This window comes from Amia ocellicauda, chromosome 3 (genome assembly GCF_036373705.1).
Source record: "Amia ocellicauda isolate fAmiCal2 chromosome 3, fAmiCal2.hap1, whole genome shotgun sequence".
Lineage (NCBI taxonomy): Eukaryota > Metazoa > Chordata > Actinopteri > Amiiformes > Amiidae > Amia > Amia ocellicauda.
The window spans coordinates 425,911-448,086 of record NC_089852.1 but is presented as its reverse complement, the minus strand read 5'-3'; the positions used below and the strand labels follow the sequence as shown (position 1 = coordinate 448,086).

The 22,176-nt window shown below is 50.5% G+C and overlaps 1 protein-coding gene across 1 annotated transcript in view; it reads right to left on the bottom strand.

The window, feature by feature from the left end:
- The window catches only part of cacna2d2a (calcium channel, voltage-dependent, alpha 2/delta subunit 2a), a 247,107-nt gene that overhangs the window by 16,639 nt on the left and 208,292 nt on the right, over positions 1 to 22,176 (bottom strand). The window contains exons 11-20 of the mRNA XM_066697542.1: positions 21,806 to 21,967; positions 19,572 to 19,682; positions 16,832 to 16,910; positions 11,362 to 11,411; positions 4,824 to 4,913; positions 4,511 to 4,576; positions 3,141 to 3,215; positions 1,862 to 1,936; positions 325 to 396; positions 126 to 197 (exon numbers count right to left, since the gene is read on the bottom strand). Of these exons, the coding sequence (XP_066553639.1) occupies positions 126 to 197; positions 325 to 396; positions 1,862 to 1,936; positions 3,141 to 3,215; positions 4,511 to 4,576; positions 4,824 to 4,913; positions 11,362 to 11,411; positions 16,832 to 16,910; positions 19,572 to 19,682; positions 21,806 to 21,967 (852 nt within the window). The remainder of the gene's footprint in view (positions 1 to 125; positions 198 to 324; positions 397 to 1,861; positions 1,937 to 3,140; positions 3,216 to 4,510; positions 4,577 to 4,823; positions 4,914 to 11,361; positions 11,412 to 16,831; positions 16,911 to 19,571; positions 19,683 to 21,805; positions 21,968 to 22,176) is intronic.

Sequence of the window (22,176 nt, the reverse complement as noted above, 5' to 3'; positions counted from 1 at the left end):
CCCATACGGGCCATTTTTACTGCGCTGAGAAACACTTCTATACCTTGAAAACTATTGTCTTTCTGTGCGTTTTATTATTTTATACAAATATACAAATCGCAAACACCGAAGCGTCTGAGACTTGCCTCATCGATTGACTTAACGAGCGTGACGATCCTCTTGTGTCCGGGCCGCCCATCGATCATGTGCCGACGGATCTGAAAGGGAAGAGACGACACGTGTGACAGAAGGCGGGGTGGGGGGTGCGCAGGGTATCCCCCCTGTTCCACCCGAGGCACGGCACTGCGCAGTGTTTCGACGCAGCAGTGGGGCGCTGGGTTTTACCTCCTCCTTGTTGCCATCCTCCAGCTCCGCATCCAGGAAGTCCAGGGTGACGGGCTCTCGGAAGTTAATGATCTGAGGGAGAGAGAAGGAGGCAGAGTCAGGAGGCGGCGGTCTTGAGCTCACCAGCATTCACACACTATAGATAGCAGTCTGATCAAACTAAACAAACCAACCACGAGACAGACACTCGCAGATGACAGTGGCATTGACGCTGGACTTCCCTTCCCCAGACAGTTGCTTCCCCCGGCACTAAAGCATGACGAGGAGCCGGGTTTTCTTTACCTCCTTTCTTCCCCCAATCAGGAATGCTGGGCTGAGCGTACCTTCGAGTCCACTCATGTCAATTGCTAATGGCTATTTAACGTCTCAGTGGCGGCCTAATCAGAGCTGACACTGCTCAAGTGAAGGCGATCATTTTCGAATGCCACTCCGGTGACCTGAAGCCCGAGACGCCGGGTCGTTATCCTGCAGCAGATAATTGTGCAGAAGGAGGCGGCGGCTACTTTCGGCCGCGAGAATGTACTTTAAAAACACATTTGAGGGGGGATGTCAGAGAGGCTCGTGATGGAGCTGTGCAGGGCGTCTGGACTCAGACGAGGGCAGGGCTGGGGATGGGGGAAACCCACTCCCTGTGCCGGCCAGAGACACAGACACTGGCCGGTTCTGCTGATCAAACAGTTTACTCATCACTCCCCCTCTCCTCCCGCCCTCCTCCCTCGCTTTGTTTTCTTATTCAATCCTCTCTCTCGGTGCTCGGGTGATGAATGGCCGAAATTAGTTCCAGCACCCTGTCTGAGGTGGTTGAAGCATTTCCCTGTTCGACGTGATGGATCTTCAGAGACGTTTCCTCCCCAGCGCACATCTGATCTTGTCCACAGAGCCTCGCTTCTGGCCCAGAGTTACAGTTCCCATCGCTTCTGCGGACCTCCCCCTCAGCCCTATATCTCTGATGCCCTCCTGCTGTTGCACCAGGTCTTCCTCGGTGCCACTCTTTCCACACTAAACTGGTCCAACACTATAGCGTTCCTGGTGGGTGTTAATAAAGGTATGCATCATATGCCAGCATATGCTCTCTACTACACCACTGCATAGATAAATACAGAGTAAAAAGACCAATTCCTCATGAAAGCCCACACATTGAGCCCAAAAGAATCTGGTCTAGTTTTCACACTAACTGAAAAAACACACAACTTTATATAAGAAGCCGCTACAGCCACTTCATTTCCAAGAGTGGCGCGTATTGCACTCGACTATTATTCGTTTTCTGTCTCTCTGTCTGGATTGGTATAGACACAGATATAATCAAAAGAAAGCATCCTTGAAATAGATGGTCAGCGCAAAACAATAAAACAATCACACAAAATAAACCTTTTTTAACATTCTGCATTCAATTCAGTCTCAGTGTATAAAAGGCTACATTTCATTAAAAAGCTAGAACAAATAAACGAACAGCATCAGCACAGTCGGCCCTGTCCCCCCGTGTCTCCGCTCGGAGTGACGGCTGGCTGTGGACGGCCCCGGGCCGACCGGCTCGTACCTTGGGCTGCAGGTTGGGGTGCAGCAGCACGTAGCCATTGGGGTCGATGGCAAAGATGTATCCGTTTGCTCCCAGCTGCAAAGAGAGGGAAGACAAACTGTGAGGGGCTGGACTCTCTGGGGTCTCTAGTGGAGATTTTATATCAACCAATCATTTGTCTTTAATATAGCGCCCTCCACAGGGCAGCCGTAGAGAGACAGATTGAAAACAAACCGACAGACAAATAAGCAAAATAAACGAATACATCACTGGGCAGAAACCTTTTTATTATTGATATATATTGAGTAAATTCTGGGATCTTAACAGCTCTGTCCTGTTTTCAGCACCGGTCCTCATAAAGGAGAAGAGAGAAGAAGTAATAATAATTAATAATAATTAATAATAATGTGAAACATGTCGAGGCTTTTGACTGGAGTCTGGTTTTAGTTTTCCCGGAAAGCAGACGGTTTTGACAGGATTTCATTTTCCCGGCAAAGACAGAATCAGACTCCATATTTCGGTGCTGCCACCTGCGTCCTGAAGCCTTTTATTCCCTCTACACCCCCCCCCATCAGCCTCTTCAATCAGGGCCGCTCCTCTGGTTAAGACTCGCTGTAATTTGCTGCACATCCGTGGACGCCGCCGCGACTCGCAGACACTTAGTTGTGCCAGAGAGCAGTGATTGAAGAGCCGCTGTGCGCCGCGTCCCCAAGGAGCTCCCTGCCATTCACCTCTGCGGCCCTCACCGGCCCACAGTGGCCCTCACCAGCCACTCTCCGGCTCAATGCCGACGGCAAGCAGGAAAAAATAATCCTATCTTAATAATCCTACCTCCTGTCAGCGCTTCCCTCTCTCTCTGGGGCCGCGTGAAGGATCATGTCACTGCGCTGTATAGCAGTGCTTTTAAAAAATATTTCTAGAAACTGATGAAAACGTTTCATTCTTCTCATTTATAAGTACCTGTGCTGAAAACGGTGGTGGACAGGAGAATGTAAATCCGTGTTTTGAAGGGTTGAGGGGTTAGAAATCTGACATACTTTATTGTTTGGTCGAATGAGTAAATCAAATCAAGCTGCTGGTCATCTCAAAACCAGCGCTGCGATGTGTGTGTGTTGGCCTGGACCACCCTCCTGCTCTGGGCTGAGTGTGTGGTGGTGTGTACCTTGACACGTGAGTGCATGTGTGAGAGAGAGACGTCATTTAATTTATTACAACAGTATTACAGACAGTTATTGACAACGACAGCCCATGTGGAGTGCAGAGGTCAAGGGTCAGTCGCCTGTGGACGAGGTATACGTACGTTGTAGCGTGGAGCCAGCTTCTTGATATCGTTGAGGGGGATGTCCACCCCCATCACCCCCAGGATCAGCTGGTTCTGGAGCAGAGACAGCGGGACAGGAGAGGAGACGGACAGGGGGAGAGGGGGACAGGGGAGGAGACGGACGGCAGGACAGGGGAGGAGACGGACGGCAGGTCAGTAAAGACAGCACAGAACACATCGGCCCCGTGCTCCTCTGTGTGAGAGCAGTTCGGTTCAGTGCAGGCTGTGTCAGTGTCACGCAGGGAAAGCGACACATGAAAATGTATGCTGTCACGCCGTGTTGTGCCCCACCGCCACACTGCCAGTGCTCCCAGTCTAAAATCTATTTGAATTACATGGAAAGTGACCTTTTTTACATTCATACCTTTCCACACAACACAGCCCCCCCGGCCCCCTTGGAAACACGATGGCGTCACCCGCCGCCGCTCCGAACCCCAGGGCCGTGGCACCACACCTCACCTGTAATCCCCCCAGGACTCTCCCAGTGTTTACTCACTGCACGTGTATAATGAAATATAATTGAATTAAGACCCAACGTTTCACGCACCTCATTACTGAACGGGGGGGGGCTTTTGTTCGTCCCTCTCTTTGTATTTTATTGCAATTTTCTATTTTTTTCCTCCATTCTTCCACTCTTTCTGTAGCCACCTGTATAATACAACCTGACTTTGTTTATTAATAATTTAAATAAAATGGAATACATCCAGTATATTACCTCCCCTCCTCCACCCTGTCTGCACAAGGCTTTTATTTAATTCATTCGTTTACAGACGGCCCCCGGGACAGTCAGTCGGACAATCGGGCGCTATGGGAGGCTGTCAGGTCAGTATCGAACTCTCGGCTCGGCTGCTCAGATGCAACACGATGCAGCAGACACAGATTTCCTCCGGCGGTGATTATTTGTTTCTCATTAATAAACAAAAACAAATCTGTGGTGCCAATCTCTCCCAATGAAAAGCATTATCTTATTGTCAACTGGAAGGTTTTGAGAAACTCGTCAGTATAGCGACTCACCACTGGGGGTCAGTGTTGCTCCATCCACATATAACAGAAATAAAATAAGTATAGTATGGAGGAAGAGGAGAACGCACCGCTTTCGGCACCGCAGGGGCTCCGTCAGAGTAAGGGAGGGAAAGAGGATCTCATAGCAGTGTGTAGAGCAAAATGAACACACTAGAAAGCAAGACTGGGCGATCTGACTCCGAGACGGGGGTTGTCAAAGTATCTAGAAACAATATGTATTTTTTCGCCATATTTATATTTTTGAATCCAACTCCAAAACATGTTTAATAAAGATTTAAAAACACTTCACATGGATGAATCACATGTTGTTGTTGATCGTGCCGTACCTGTGACTTCCCTTCCACCGTGAGGTTGAAGACGGGCATCGTCCCGGTCACCACGAGGCCCAGACCCTGCAAAGACCCCAAGAGAGGCGGCGGTTAGAGACGGCACTGATGAGCAGGAATAACGTGAGCAAACGGCACAGCTACCACAGGAGTTTACAGCACCTTCTCAACAGTATACTCCAGAGAAGAAAGACAAAATAAACACAGCGATCCTTGAAGATCAATAACAGTAAAGAAGTGTAACTTTTCACAGAGTAATAAACAAGCTACTGCTGGACGCTGATTCAGGCACCGATTTTACAGGTTTTCTCACCAGAGCGTCTTGGTAGACATTGGTCCACTGGACTTGCTTGGCTTTGTTTCCTGCCAGGACCATGGGCCGGCCCAGGACGTCCAGGTACTCCTGAGGGGGAGACAGGGGGGAGACGATGCATTAACAATGTCCCAGTGCAGCCGCTGCCTCTATAGTGTAAGGGGCTGCACAGCGGAGGCCGAAAGTTGCCGGTCCAGACACGGACATCAGCCATGAGTGTTTAGAGAAAAGACACAAACCAGGGCCGGCGCTGTGCATGTGGATGATATCAGAGACAGAGAGTGGGGGGAGAGGAGTTGTGTTCTCGATGTAGGTGTTGTAATTATATCCGTATCGTTGGCAGATTCAATTTTGCAGCCATATGGCCCATACAGTGGTGACGCACACTGCCTAACGAACGCCCGGTATAGAAAAGAGAGAGAAAAGAAAAGAGGAGAGGGTTTAAGTGGAGAGACCGTGCCGTTAACTTGCAATTAAAATAATTAAAAGCAGTTAAATGTAATAGTAAAGAGTGATGCCAGATGCGCTGTCACAGGAGAGCGGCCCTCGGGGCGGGCGGGATGGCACAGCGCTACTCGAGGCTCCGTGCGCGTCAGTCTCCGAGGTGCGTCGAGTTTCATTACTACTGCGTGTTGTTATGGGGGAGCCATTAAAAATGAAGCGCTGTGGGGAAGGATGCTGGTGCCGATCGGCGACCGTGAAGCAGGCGATCGGTTTAAGGCTGAGCGTCGCGGTGATCGGAGCAGGAGCGCTGGGGGGGGTGTGTTCACCTGGAGTCGACAGTCCGTGTCGGTTTGAAAAGCAATAGAAAAATCTATGATGTTGTCATGTTCTTCCTTCAGATTTTAAACGCTGATACATTCACACACACAGACACACGGACACATGGACACACACACACACACACACACACACACACACTGATACATTCTCTCTTACACACACACACACACACACACACAAACACACACACACAGATACACTCTCTCTCTCACACACACACACACACACACACACAGATACACTCTCTCTCTCTCACTCTCACACACTGATACACTCTCTCTCTCTCTCACACACACACTGATACACTCTCTCTCTCTCTCACACACACACACTGATACACTCTCTCTCTCACACACACACACACACACACACTGATACTCTCTCTCTCTCTCTCTCACACACACACACACACACACACTGATACATTCTATCTCACACACACACACTGATACACTCTCTCTCACACACACACACACACACACACACACACACACTGATACACTCTCTCTCTCTCTCACACACACACACACACACACTGATACACTCTCTCTCTCTCACACACACACACACACACACACTGATACACTCTCTCTCTCTCACACGCACACACTGATACACTCTCTCTCTCACACACACACACACACTGATACACTCTCTCTCTCTCTCTCACACACACACACACTGATACACTCTCTCTCTCACACACACACACACACACACACTGATACTCTCTCTCTCTCTCTCTCACACACACACACACACACACACTGATACATTCTATCTCACACACACACACTGATACACTCTCTCTCACACACACACACACTGATACACTCTCTCTCTCTCACACACACACACACACACACACTGATACACTCTCTCTCTCTCACACGCACACACTGATACACTCTCTCTCTCACACACACACACACACTGATACACTCTCTCTCTCTCTCTCACACACACACACACTGATACACTCTCTCTCTCACACACACACACACACACACACTGATACTCTCTCTCTCTCTCTCACACACACACACACACACACACTGATACATTCTATCTCACACACACACACTGATACACTCTCTCTCACACACACACACACTGATACACTCTCTCTCACACACACAGACACACACGCACACACTGATACACTCTCTCTCTCTCTCACACACACACACACACACACACTGATACACTCTCTCTCTCTCACACGCACACACTGATACACTCTCTCTCACACACACACACTGATACACTCTCTCTCACACACACACACACACACACTGATACACTCTCTCTCTCTCACACACACACACGCACACACACACACACACACTGATACTCTCTCTCTCTCTCACACACACACACACACACACACACTCTAATACACTCACAAACACACACATTCACTCACACACACACTCTGATGCGGCCATGTTTGCATCGAGACACTCAATCACACTCTCTGGAGACTAACTGCATTAGCGTGTTGTGTTGACTCTTCAGTTTTTCTCGTTTCCAGTGGAGGAATAAAACTGCGGTGCATCTGCTGCATATCATCCTGACAGGAGCTGCGCAGAAGCAACGCATGCGCGGGAAGGCAAGGCGCCCATGGAACTGCACTACACAGAGAGCAGCAGGGGTCTGGAACGATGGTGCCCAGCAGGGCGATTGAAGCTGCTCCTTTTGGATCCTGTGAGGGAAGTCCAAACGAGACCATTGGATTGATACACTGCTGGTAATTAGGAAGATGTGAGGGAAAAAAGAAATAAAAATAAAAATAAAAAGAATACATTAATTATGTGTTTATAATGTGAATCAAGAGACACGCCCATGTGCTGGACGGCAAATCCAGTGCTGACTGCGCCTAACCCTCGCAGCCAATCGCAAATCCTCCGTTTATAACCGCCGGCGTGTCTGAAACCACAGCTCGGATCTCTGGGAGAATCACACCCGCCTCCTCTACACAGCTCTGCGGCCGCCGGCGCGTCCTATAGATCTCAGCTCCTCTGTGGACATGAAGGATAATTACAGGGGCACATCAGCCTCCGCCGGGCCAGTGTACTGCGGTGCTGAGAGCTGCGGCCTATGGGGGCCCTCGTCCAGTACTGAGGCTAATGCAGCCCCCCCACAATCCCCTCATATTATTATACAATCCCCCCCGCCCCCTCTTCAATATACATCCCAGAATACCATGGGGTCACAAGGTGGTTTCATGTGCAGTGTGATGCTCTATCCAAATCACGAATCGCTCTTTTCTTCCGTTTTCCTGTCCTGGACACACCAGGCTCTGACAGGCCTAACCTGTGCTATTATTGGATCACTAAGTCTCCCATGACAAACTACAGGAAGTATTTCATTCAAATTATGACGGGTAGACTGTTTTCTCCCCAAAATTAACCCAGTTGACTGGAGCGATGTTGGGAAGAAAGAAAGAAACAGACCCACCCATTTTCACAATCGCTCTCTGGACTCTGGGGGGTTAAATGGTCGGCCCTGTGCGGATCCGTCTTTCAGCTCACTCCACAGATATCCGTTTTCTATTAATCGAATCCTGGTTAAGGACTGAGGGCTGTGGAAGACCACGGGGTCGGCCCCGCACGAGCGCGGACAACAGGAGGACAGACTGCTCCACGACAGAGGTCTCATTCTCCCTCCGCTGGCGATCGTTGTTTTCGTAACAAAACAAAAAAACTCTGAGATTGAAAATGCCGAATCTCCCGCCCGGTCTGATCGCCAGGGTCCCGTGCAGGGGTCCCGGGCCGAAGGGCAGGACGCACCACCTGTGCGTTTGAGGGACCCGAGCCGGAGCTTCACGCGGTTATTGCGGCACCGGTGTAGCAGCCCATTAGAATAAGTGGCGGGGAAGGCAGTGGAATATAATTATCCACCTGCCTAATGGAACTGCTGACAATGTATCCGGGCGACTCATCATTTACAGCCGCCTGTTACCCCCCCCTACCCCCAGGAGGGACGGAGACGGGGACGGGGGGGCCTGGCTGAAAGACAGAAACACGATCTGCTGCACGGCATCTCGCGCCCCCCACCGGTGCGGCTCAATCAATCCTCCGTGAATAAGAGATCGATACAGCGATTACAGCCAACATACAAAAAACACATTCCTGTTCCCACAACACCGGCACACCGCACAACCAACACACTGGACTGTCCCAGCTGCGAGGCAAGTGTTCAATATGACCCCTGAGCAAGCCTGTCTGTCTCTTGTGTGACGAATGAATCAGATACCGTACAGGTTTTATGCATGTTTCCCCCGACACACCTCAGATCGTCTCAACATGTCGCAAACTAGGCACTATGTCCTGCGTGAACCACAGGAACTGAAGCGACAAGATCAGCGTCTTTGTGAAAGAGGGGTAATAAGTGAAACAATCTCCCTACATAAAGTGTCCAGTCGAGAGGAGCCCATCCGCCCCATTGTGCTCGTTTGGTGTCCATTAATAACTAAGTGATCCAAGGATCCTATCCAGTCTGTTTCTGAATGTTCCCAAATTGTCTGTTCAGCCACATCGCTGGGGAGTTTGTTCAGATTGTGACGCCTCTCTGTGTGAAGAAGTGTCTCCTGTTTTCTGTCTTGAATGCCTTGAAGCCCAATTTCCATTTGTGTCCCCGGGTGCGAGTGTCCCTGCTGATCTGGAAAAGCTCCTCTGGTTTGCTGTGGTCGATGCCCTTCATGATTTTGAAGACTTGGATCCCCACGTAGTCTCCTCTGTTCCAGGGTGAAAAGGTTCAGTCCCTCAGTCTCTCAGTAGGACATTCCCTTCAGACCTGGAATAATGCACTCATACAGGCCCAGTGTGTGTATGTGTTGCCTGTTGCGATGCAGCAGACAGCGATAACTCTCTCCACGATGGGGCAGAACACAGGGCTGCAGCGCATGTCTGTAGGCGCTCAGATTAGCCCTCTGAATGCGTTTCCTCCCGGGGGGCTACATCTCCATGAAAATGCAAAAACGAATAAAAAACGTGATTGTAATAATGATAATAAATAAATAAGTCCCTGACAACGCGCTCTCTCCTTGTCACGCTGCCCCTCACGTCTTTCTGTGGCAGCTAACAAGATGTGACGGGAGGAGACATTGTACTTCCTGAACAGGGTCAAAGGTTAATTGACTGTCATAACGAGGACAGTGAGAGGCAGTGTTGCCGGGGATTACAGATGACCTGCACGCTTCCTGTTCGTTTCACGTGTTTAGGTTTATATTTATACGTGTACATATATTTGTTGTCGTCAGGGGGGTGATGGAGGATGTTGTTCCCACAGAGACTCCGCAGCGACGGCAGGTTGCGGTGCGTTTTGTGGTGACCGCGGCGTCGAGTCAGAGCTGCACAAACTGCCACCGCACCATGAGAGACAGCCGCGCCGCTCTCTCCTCTAACGCAGGCAGCATCTCCCCGTCGGTCGATCCGAGTCTCTCGCACACCGAGGAGGTAGGACAGCGCAGGGGGCCCACAGGGAGTCGCCGCCAGCTCCCCTGGTCACGTGTGTCAGCAGCGCTTTGCGCCGTGTTCACAGCTGCTATTCAGCAGGTGTAACAGATGCAACAACCCGGCAGCGCAGCGGGGCTGCGACGGACGCTCACACACGTCAAATCAGAGCCGGGACAGGATGAGTGCGGACAAGTGGCTGTGTTTGTACGTCTCTATGAATATGTATGTACGAGTGTGTAAGATCACATGGGTGTGCACATCGAAGCACATCGATACAGAGAAAGACATTTGAAGGGTTTGCATTTCCTGTCCTCATGTCTCTCTCCCTCTCCCCTCTCTCTCTCCCTCTCCCTCCCTCTCTCTCCTCTCTGTCTCCATCCCTCTCATTCCCTCTCTCTCTCCTCTCTCCCTCCATTCCTCTCCCACCCTCTCTCTCTCTCTCTCTCTCTCTCTCTCTCTCTCTCTCCTGTTTCTCTCTCTCTCTCTGAATAGCCTGCCAAGGTCTCCTGTGCCCAGCCGTGACTCTCGAGGGTAATTGTGCCGGCTCTCGCTCAGCAACACTCTGTGGCTCAGGGCTGATTACAGAGGGAGTTTATACTCATTAGCTGCTGCCGTTCCCCTCTCTCTCCATTCTTTTCTTTGTTTTTTATTCTCCCCTCTTCCTTCCTCGTTCCTTCACTCCACCTTGTTCTGCGGCCGAGTGCGACTGCGAGAGAATCAGGACACAATCACAGCGCAAGGGGACTTCACAGGCACCAATTACCCTCCCCTGGTCAGCTCTGATTGCATTTCATATGCACAGACTGCCAGCTCGAGCAGCCCTCCCTGTGGGAGACGGGCAAGGGGGCGAGCTGGCATGACGCTCTGGGCGGGAACACGCTTCTCACAGGAGCCAATCAGAGCCGCACTGAGGGAAGGATGAACACAGAGCTTTCCTAATCGCCAGAGCAGATCTCCCCGTGCCTCGCCGGGACTTAGCTCACAGTGTGCGTCCCGTTCCAGCCAGCAATAGCAACATGGCCGCCTCCGGGTCACCTCTCTCCAGCACAGAGGGGAGATATTGTAGGGGTAGAAACCTGAACCCCAGCTGAGACTGGCCATCAATCTGCGTCCATTTTCTGTCCATTGTGTGTGAGTGTGTGTCAGTGTGCGAGTGTGACTGTGTGTGTGCGTGTGTGTGCGTGCGTGTGCATGTGTGTGTGCATGTGTGCATGTGTGTGCGTGTGCACGTGCATGTGGATGTCGAGGGGCTGAGTGCAAACATGCAGATGCTGAGAGCGGAGATGGGGACTGACCTGGGTGTTGATCCGGATGGCTCCAATCGAGGGGATTTCAAAGTAGTAACCTGAGGAAGGGAGAGAGAAACGCAGTCAATCGGGCGGTAAGACCTTGACACAGCACAGTGGAGAGAGGAGGGGTGCAGAAGAAACCCAATCCTGAAAACCCCATGAAACCCCAGATCCTGATTCACGCCCCCACAGCAACAGCATTTTGAGTTCAGGATCAGACGCACCTTGGAAATGGATCCCAACTCAAACCACCGCATATTAAACTGCGTGTTTCCCCTCATTATCGCCTGGCTGCAACAGTAGCATCTGTCCAAGCCTCTCAGCTTGCATGACTTGTGCATAAATGGACGGGCGTGTTTCCAAACGCTTGATCAGAAAACACAGTGAAAAGCAGAGCTTGACCACCGAGCACACCTTTCAAGAGGATCCCGGACGTGCTCTACAATACTAATTCACATCGTATTCATCTCAGATCGACGTTGACTGAAGCCCTCTGACTGCAAACAGTTGTGTGAAAGGTCACCGTGGCGCACCTTGGCACAAGCCCTGCTGATGGTGGAAGACCGTGAATGTGGCATGTGTGGTAGAGAGCAGTCAAGAATGGCAATGAAGTTTCATACGAACTTCATGTCTGAAGGAGAGCGGCACAATCACGGGGGGGTGTGAGGACACAGGAAACTGCACAGAGACTGAGCACAGGCACGGCATCACAGCCGACTCTCACAAGGGCAACCCAGTGTGTCCAGACTGGCACTGGTTTAATATTCCGGTGCCGTCGGGATGGCCCCTGGCTGTCGGACGCGCCCGCCGGCGGAGTGCGGTGTGCGGCAGAGATCGAAACAGCGATGCTCTCTAAAGGCCCTTGAGTGCACTGTTAGCAGAGGACACGGCGCCGACATCTCCAGGCCCTTTGTTGCTCCCGCAATCCATCACCGGCAGAGCTGAATAGAAGTGCCGGCGTCAGCGCGGCCGCCGCTCCGGCCCCTTCGCCTGTGTGGAGCGGCGAGGGCATCTGCTGATCTGCGCTCTTAATTGTGCTGAGTGTCAACACGTCAGAATACATACATACATACATACATAAACACATTATTCTCTCTGCCGGCCCATGGAAGAGCGACACGTAGGGCACGGTAGGTTACTCTACACCGGTGTTTTGTTTGGCTTGATGTTGGATTTGTAGAGTGCAGGTCGCTGCTGTTTTAAGACCTACAGGAATATATAGAACAATACAAAAACTCCTGGCAATAAATATATAAGGATCGGAGAACAAACCCCAATATGTGACAGCATTGAAAGAGAAACAATGTTACAACGGCAGTGGGCCGCACACACGGCAAGGAGGCCAGATCAGAGATGGACAAAGGAGGCTATCAAACGGATCCTGGTCCTGGTGGACCCCACAACCTGCTGGTGTTTGTTCCAACCAATTACTTAATTGGACCTTAATTGAAGTAATAATTTCCCAAATCAGAGCCTTTTAATCATTTTAATCAGTAGGTGTTTTAAGTGAAGAATAGAATTGTATAAATAACATATTAAAGAACCAACTCTTTTATTACAAAAATGAAAAAGTCGAAGTTAAGCAGATTGTTACTTCAATTAAGGTCCAATTAAGTAACGGAGATCTCAGTTGGAACAAAAACCAGCAGGGTAGGGGTTGAGAACCGCTGGCCTAGAAGACAAACACCTGATGGGAGGATGAAATCATAAACTCTGCAGACGTGACATGGAAAGAGAAACTGTAGATCAGGGATTCCTGGGGGACCCCCATGCCCTGCTGGTTTTTATTCCAACTGAGATCTGAATTGCTTAATTGGATCCTTAATTGAACTAACAATGCAATATAAGTCTCAATCATGTAATTAAGAGCTCATGCAGCAGTGCAGGGGGTCCTCCGGGAGCAGTCTGGGAATCCCTGCTGTCGAAGGAAGTGGAGACATCTTGGGGAGGCCTTCATCCAGCAGGGGATCGATGTAGGATGATGGTGACGCGAGATATATATGTATTTCTGTCTCGGTTAAATCTCCAATTTCACAGAATATATAGCAGAACGAAAAAGACACTGGCCATGACTATAATGCATTCCCAGAAATTTGTGATGCTTATCTCTCAAACGGCAGGACACTCGGCCCACGTACAGAGTTTAGACTCGGGTTCCAGAGTCAGACGTCACTGTCACTTCCATGACAATCTGCCTCTCGTGAGAGAAGGACTGCAGGAGGGAAGCTACACTGAGGGTGGGTCTGAAGACCGCGACTCTCTAAAGTAATACCACGGCCCTCGGGTGCGGCGTTTGTCCAGAGCTGACTGGGCTCAGTATTCCTTGTGACACGCCGGCCGATTTGGCATGCTGTCCTCGGCGGCGCATGCAGAACAAATTAGCCAAGACAATGGGCCAATCTATGAGAAGGGACTTGCTGGGTCAATAGTCACGGCTTGAGAAAGTTATTAAGCTGAAAAATGTTTGTAGAATGAGTGACAGCACGCCTCTATCAGCCCGAGACTGTGAAAGAGATGAAAAGCTGTCATTGTCACAAATTAAACCGTTTTTTCAACCATTTTTTCCCTCTCATTTATGTTTTCTCCTTGCTTTTGTTCCACGATATTTCAGTCATCAGATTCTGAAAGTGAGGCGGACGCAGACGGCCAACCGAGCTGCTCTGAGATTCTGTGCGAGGGCGGGCCTGGAGCCGCACACTAATCTGGTCTTTTTGTGCTCGAAATCACACAAGGAGTCAAGGCTCTCACGCTTTCGGAGGTGCAGACTTAGACTCCGGCAGAAACTCTTTCGACTGTGGCCTCACGCTCAGACTGCAGTCCTCTCCACTCCTCACTGAACACCATCATTTATTCAGTTTAAGACAAAAGCTCTTTGAAAACAACGGAGCGTGCGGCGTCACGGACCCATGCCTCTGAAGAAACCTCTGCAGAAGTTCACTCTCAAGCGGAGCCACGGAGTTAGCGTGTGAAAGACATCGCGGATATTTCTTCATACGGCCAGTGCCGTGTTGGCGAGCAAATCCACAGGTAGCCTGGTGTTGCTGTGAGAGCCCAACTTCACTGTAAGCAGAGCTGGAACCCTGTATTAAACACCTACAGCAATAGATGTCACGTAGCGTGTCAATATAGCTGCTTAAACTGACCCATTTCATCTCTCTCTCGAGATCGACTGAGTCCCACAGAGCTCAGAGACCTGCTGTCGAATTCTCAGTTCAGCTACAAGGTCACTATTTAAGAGACATTTTAATCCTCGACTCCATTTGCTGAAATTGTTGGGTCTTGCGCTGTATTTTGCTCATATTGCTCCATATTGCTACATGTCGTGTTACTAAACGCTACGCCAACTTCTGCAACAAGTTCAGAAGGAAGATTCGGTTCCCCTGCATTTCTCACGTTGTGCTAAATCATCGTAGATAAAACATACATCTACAAATGAATAACACAAACACTAAAATATACACATACTGTTTGGTTCTGTTACACGTACACTGGATTTATAGAATAGTATTGATCACAGGGGCTATAATATAGCCGATAAGGCAGGGTGGCTGTAGAAGAGCTCTCTCTTCCCACCCCGGTGTCATTCGAATGTTAACTGCCCCTGCCCCAGTCGCGTCGGCCCGGTGCTGCCGGATAGAGCCGCCTGCGAGCGCCACGGGGCTGAGCTCTCTATCAGCGGTGCCAGGGGCCATAAATCTCCCAGCGGAGACGAGCACACAGTCGTTTGTCGGGGCGAGGACTTGCAGAGCGCCAGCCGACAGGCAGATTCATCACCAAGACGTATAAGCAAAAGCTTCCTGGACACATCAACCTTCCCTGCAAGGAGAGCCCCCCCGCCCTCCTCTCCTCTCCACCCCGCGGCAGCAGAGCAGGGTGGGGAATCCTGGGAGTGTGGGGGCGCCGTACTGCGCTGGCCCGGTCCGACACAGAACCTCAGCCCACTCGAACCTGCTGCCTCTCTCATCTCGTCACACTGAGCATTCTCAGCCTCTGCCTCCCGCCCGGGAGTCCGCATCGGGCCCTGCGCCACTCTGGATCTGCAGATGTCTTTGTGGCGTGTAATTGGCATTGTGTCTCGGTGCCAAGGCCACTCATTGGCTCCGTATCTCTAAGCCTGTCAGACTGTATTAAGTGGCAGGACGCTGCGGCGGGGGAATACGGAGAGCCGCGCACGAGGGATGGGAAGGACTTGAATGCCTTTCAATCCATCAAATTATTTATGGCTGCGGACACATTCACACGCCACGGAAGATAATGCGCGTCTTCAATTGGCTTTCATAAATCACACAAATACTTGTTTATCACCAGAACAGGAAAGACAATTTCCCTCTTTCATTTATTACAGCTTCAGCAAAAGTTCTTGGCTGAGTTTTCGATTAACTAATTAGCGGCACCGTGCACGAGTGTGGCACCGAGGAGACTCTGCTGTTACTGCACGCACACTTTAAAAACACGCCAAGAGAAAACAAACTCAAGAACAAAACAACATATGCCGAGGAAGGGCTTGTAAATCACTCAGAAATACGTAGGAGAGAGCTGCTATAGCTTTGACACTGAAATATGTTTATCTGCTGTTAGGCAGCACCCAAACTGAGATGAACAAAGAATCACGGAGGAACAAAAGATAACGACAACAACATTAAAACTAAACAAAGAATGAATGTTGGGGGACAGGTTAGAATGCAGCTTTGATTCCTTACCATTTTATAAAGTTTCTGCACACTATTGTGAAACCTCGTCTGAATTAACAGCCAGGGTGAGTAACGGCAGCTCATACGACATTCCTCAGGATAGTGAAGACCGATATAAAAATCAAAACAGTAACCCAAAACCAAAAACCAAAAACTAAATAAACACACGGAAATGAAAGGCCCTGATTGCAGGAATCCAGATGGACCCGGTAATGCCGAGCCGGGCCTGTTCAGCGCGGGGTTAAGTGCGCTGACAGTGATTTGCAGCCGTGCGCTCACTTTTCAGAGACGACTCGACACATCATTATGCACGCTGGCGCAGCGCCATCCAGCCAGTCCACAAGAATCTGTCCATCTCCGCGCCACGGGGCCCGGCGGGAAGCTAATGGGCTGCAGGGGCCCGACCTGCACGGAGCGGGTCTCGCTGCCCGGGCCAGTGCCGTCCGCATGCGGTCGCAGAGTCTCGCCTCCGCCAATGAGGCCATGCAGGATCGATGCCCTCCCCCCTGTGCGTTGAGTGTGTGCATTAGCATAAGGGCATCTGCTAACAATCAAATACACAAATGAATAAACACATTAACACACACAGACACGCGGTGCATCTTTTTGTAGTCACTAAACTGATCTAAGGCCACTGGCTGCGGACCGTATCACGTCAAACATGGCTCTGCACGCCACTCATTCAATTCTCATCGACATGCTAAAGTCGAGCCCAGGACCCCTGAGGGAGGCCTAACCAGCGGCCGGCCGTACCCCGCGGCCAGACCCTACAACATCTGCTTTACCTTTATTGGCACAGGCCATCCACTGAAGAGGAGTGATGTCATAATTGTGCTGCCCCACCGAGAAGGTGAACACTCGGACCTGCAGGGAGAGAGAGAGATACATACATATATTTACACACACATAGAGAGAGAGAGAGGAGGGAGGAGAGAGGTAAACAGACAGAGACAGGTCCGGAGAGCAAGACAGGAGACAGTGATGAGGAGAGGAACAGAAATACGGCGAATGAGATAAAGTGTGTACATATTTACACACAAACAGAGAACACTATCACTTTTCATTCTTCTCTCCTTCACTCCAGTGCCTTCCCAGCGATTGTCCTGGTGGTTCTCGTCGTGCCTGACAGCACAAGGAGACCACAGACGAGGGCAGCTCTTGAAACACAGTAGCAAATTAATTAGCAAAGTTAAAAAGCGTGTTCATTGTGAACTGAGAAAATACTTATTTTATAGTTTTTAAACAGACACAGTAAAATAACAAACTTATGTGCCATCGTCCCCTTTGCAGTCCTCTCTGCATTCTTGAGAAGAGAAAATATCGACGACAACAGGCAAAGTGGCCCCTGTGTCTCTGCACTAAACTGTGTGGCCCTGTGCCTCCGACAGCACCAGTGCGGGTATTTGATACTGTCAACTATGGCGATTGAGAAGAAGCTGGGCCGAAGGTCGACCCAATCTTTCAGAACCAACATCAAACAAGTGATTCTGGATTCGATGAACACGGCGCAACCACCAGACCCTGCTGTGTTGGTGTCTCCTCCCTCCGCTGCTTGGTGTTGTGTCACGGCTGCATTCAATGTGTCTCGTCTCCGCTGCGCAGGGCTGTAGTCTCTGCAGACGAAGTGTGTGCCGGCCGCCACAACACAGACTCCATCTGTAACATCGGGGAGATTTATCCTCTCTGCCTCGGGTCAAGGTGAGATTACAGTGAAGAGCCAGTGACGGCTCCATAAAACCCAAAGACCCGGCTTTGATTCACACGAGCGAGGACCACAAACCGCAGAGATAATTAAAAATGTAAGGAAGAAAAGGAAACATATAAAATACTCTTTTTAAGAGTGTTTCTGTCCTCGGCTCCTTTATTGGTCCCTCTCATAAACGAAGCCGACCGGCTGTCCGGGGCCAGTTAGAGCCACAAGGACGCGGCTCTGACCGGCTCTGACCGGCTCTGTCTCTCAGTGGCGGACGGACAGACTCTCTACACACACCGATGGTGCGGAGAAACGTCATTTTTAGCCAAAAGGCACTTTTTCTCAGTGATAAATGAATAAATAAGTGAATGAACATGGAAACCAGGAACACACATGAAATATCTGCGTAGTTCTTCTCTGCACAGAAACCGCCTCCTGTTCGTGCTTCTAAACCGCAGTGTTTGCACCAGAGGAGGGTCTTCACGCCGGGACCACTTGCCATCATCCTTTACGGACCCCCAACATGCAGATCTTTGACAGGAAGAAGAATCACACTCCCTTTCACTGCCATTCAGCCAGCTAGCAAGACAGACAGACAGAGAGACAGAGAGAGAGAGAGAGAGAGAGAGTGTGGCAGAGAGACAGAGACAGGCAGAGAGAGAGACAGAGAGACAGAGAGACAGAGAGAGAGACGGAGAGACAGTGGCAGATCGTGTGCATCACTCAGCTGTGCCGCCTGACACTCCTATGACACGTTACAGATCACACATGTGGACAGGGCGTGAGACAGACGCGACTCAGCAGGAACGGCTCTGTCTCGGGGCTAAAACACTTCAAACTCTATTTTTCCTCGTTTATCTCATCACCTCTCTGATCCCCGGCTGCTCCTCTTCTGAGCGCCTGATCCGAAACGAATCCTGCCAATGAAGAGCTTGGACACGTTTGCATGCCAGGCCTCAGTCACTCCGTGTACATCCCTTTCCTCCCTCCCTCTCTCTCTGTCTGTTGCTCCCTTCATTTGCAGTCTTTTTCCCCTCCATTAGTTATCCTGTTCTTTCCTCCCTTAACGCTCATTAACTGTTTCCCTGTCAGCAAGCAGGCCCGAGAGAGAGAGGGAGAGAGGAAGGGAAAGAGAGAGAGAGAGGGGGAGAGAGAGGGAAAGAGGGAGAGGGAGAGAGGAAGAAGGGGAGAGATGGAGGGAGGCAAAGAGAAAGGGAGAGAGAGGGAAAGGTAGATGGGGGGGAGAGAGAGGGAGAGGGAGGGTAGGAAAGAGACCAGGTCCTATTCTGTGTTAATTTCGAGCTCAGATGATTAAGTGCCTAATTAGTTTTCAGGTCAGAGCAGTTAACACGGGCCGCAAATCTCTCGCCACGAGCGCGTGAAGATTGAGTGAGACGGAGGAGACAGAAGAAAGACAGTGTGCGCGAGAGGGGGAGAGAGAGAGAGAGAGAAAGAGGGAGGGAGGGAGAGGGGGCTGGCTGGCGTGTCTCAGGTGTGGTATTTGTCATTAGGAGTGGGGGGCCACAGCACAGCCGGCCCCTGGCAGACAGGTGAGGGGCCGTTAGTTATCGGGGTCAATGAGGCAGGCTGGCTGGGTGAAAGGATCAGGACGGCACCGGCCGGCGGTCACTGGCAGTGCCGCACGGGCCGGAGAGGAGGAGCCACAGACACCGCACTAATTGTTTGTTAAAGTCCAACTCTTGTGGCAGGGGAGGGATGCGACTGCACAGCTTCCTGGGTCGTTTCCCTGCGCGGCTGCGCCGGTGGGAGAGATGGGGGGATGCGAGTCCATGTGAGACGCACACGGGGGGACCCCTGCTGGGAACACTGACCGTTTTGTTGGGCCAGTTGTACTTCTCGAAGATGTCCTGCGCCCGGTCCTCCCCCCCGTCCGTGAACATCATGATCATCTTGTTGCAGTTGGCCCTCGGGATATTGGTGTTCTGTGAGAGAGAGAGAGGGAGAGGGAGAGACTTTTTAAACTCTTTATTGAAGTCGCAAAACTCAAGAGAGAGGGGGGGTGAAGGACTGTCCACATTGAGCACAGATGCCATGTTTACTGTTACTGTTGATGTGTGTTTATATGGCATTGCTCTGGCAAGGCTACACATTATTTGTCAATAAAGCACCGTTTGAATTTCAATTTGAATCTCAGAGGGGGTAGAGAGGGAGAGAGAGAGGGAGCACAACCACAGAGACAGGAAGGAAGAGTTATGGGATTAGGTTTTAGGTGGAAACTGAATAGAAGTCTTCTTGAGCGCGTGATGAAGATAGGCCCTGTGCAGAGTCTGTGTGTAACGTCTGCGTGTTTACTGAACAAAACAAGCCAATCAGCAACAGAGCAGATCCGGAGAGAAAAAAAGAAACGACAACAACAGAGCACTGCGGCTGAACTGTGCTCTAATTGACTGATCCAGTCAGAGACGCAATGTTTACCATCGAACCTAAACCTGGGGCTGCAGCTACGCCCTGACACAGTCTACGCCCTGACACAGTCTACGCCCTGACACAGTGTACGCCCTGACACTTCTCTCCTGGGCTGCAGTGTGTGCAGTAACTGAGTGTCACAGTCCTGCAGTATGTACAGTAACTTTCTCTTGATCCGACTGTCAGTGTAAACGGCACAACACGGGATAAAGGGAACTGTTTTAATCAGACAAGAAACGCAGGCATTCCTTGGGAAATGGAGGTGGAGTCGATGGGAAATGTGCGCAGCGCTCTGCACAGACCGAGCTGCCTCTAAGATGCAAGCAGACCAGCAACAAGCTCCCCTCCCACCCGGAGAACACGGCAACAAGGCAACAGCCTGTTAACTGTCCATCGGAGCCCGAGACTGACAGCATCGTTGACATGCAGGGCAGCGCAGCGTCACTCCGACACGATTCTAATAAAGATAAATAATATCATTACAATAACTGTGCTTTTTTATTATTCTCCAAGCAATTATTCAATTCAGCTGCAGCGCGCAGACTAAAATGCCTCGTTTCTCCTTCAATCACGACCGCGCCGCTCCTCTCATTAACTCGTCCAGACACACGGGGGCGTTCCCCTTCATCGGTGCCATCAGATAAAGACCAGACCTGCGACCTGCACTGCAGTGCGAACCTCAGCACAACTTTCAGCTAGAAGCGGCCCTGTGAACTACAGTGTTTTCAGAGGGATATAGGAAACTTAAATAACAGTCTTACAGTGTGGAGTACGGCAGTGAATTATAGCAGCTGGAGAGCATTATTCCGCAGCACAGTCAGATATTAAAAGTAAATGTATGCATTGTGTACGACAAGAGACAGCCACAGTGGGACAATTAACTCTTTTCAATAAAAATCCCCATTAGCATGGAAATGGGAAATCTTTGGTGGAGACAAAAAAAAAAAACACTGAATGGTGGAGGTGTGTGGGAGGTTAAATCTGAATGTTAATTGATTTCAGAGGGCGCACACACGCGCTGGGAAAGAGGGAGAGAGACGAGATCTGCAATCTAGGCTGATAATACCGAGTTACAGACCGAAAATATGTTATTAGCCTTATTAAGCAAAGTCAGCACAGGGTTGCTGGACCGTCCCGGCGTCCGGGCTCTCCGGAGACTGTCAGGTGAGCGGAGCCGCACAGGACCGTGGGCGTTATGTGCTCTCGTCTGATCGGCTCAGAAGACGTCAGTGAAAACTCTGCCGGATTGGTGGTGATGGAGTCGTGTTGCTTGCTGCTTTCCAGCGCCTCTCCAGCACCACCGACACTCTGGACCGCAACCCGACCAGCACGTCCTCGGGCTCACATACATAGATGTCTGAGTTCAGGATATTGCAGGTTCTTCGTTGATTCTGCATTTTTGTGATCAATCACTTTCATTTATGTTCCTCAATAAAAAAATCTTTCCTATAGGTGTCTGAATGTGTTAAACTATGAACAACACATTAATAAATACAAACGTGTGTGTCTGGGAAAAGATGCAGGGATGGTGCTGTGTCAAGCTCCCCCAAAAAGGTGTGGAATTCACCTGTAAATATTGCTGTACACTGTCTGCCAGCTGGGCAGCTTGAGGGCAGGACGCGGGGATTCACACACTTACATTGAGCAGCTGCTGGAAGGCGAAGTGGAAGCCAGACTTGTAGTCCGTGGTGCCCTTGGCCTCCATTTTTGCCACAGCCTCCTTGAAGACCTTCTTGTTGCGCACGTTGGCTTGAACCAGGTGCTCGAAACAGGGCACTGCGGCCTGGGCCTTCTCACTGAACTGCACAGGGAGAGGGAGAGAGAGAGAGAGAGAGAGAGAGAGAGAGAGAGAGAGATAAACAGCAGAGCCAAAGAAACAGAACAAAACCAAAAGCAAATAAAGCTCATCTGTGACGGAGCAGAAGACTGACACACTCGCCTGCTTATGCTACGGCAGAGGGAAAGGGTGAACAGACCCTAGCAGACCCACACACTGAGCCCGGCCGCTGC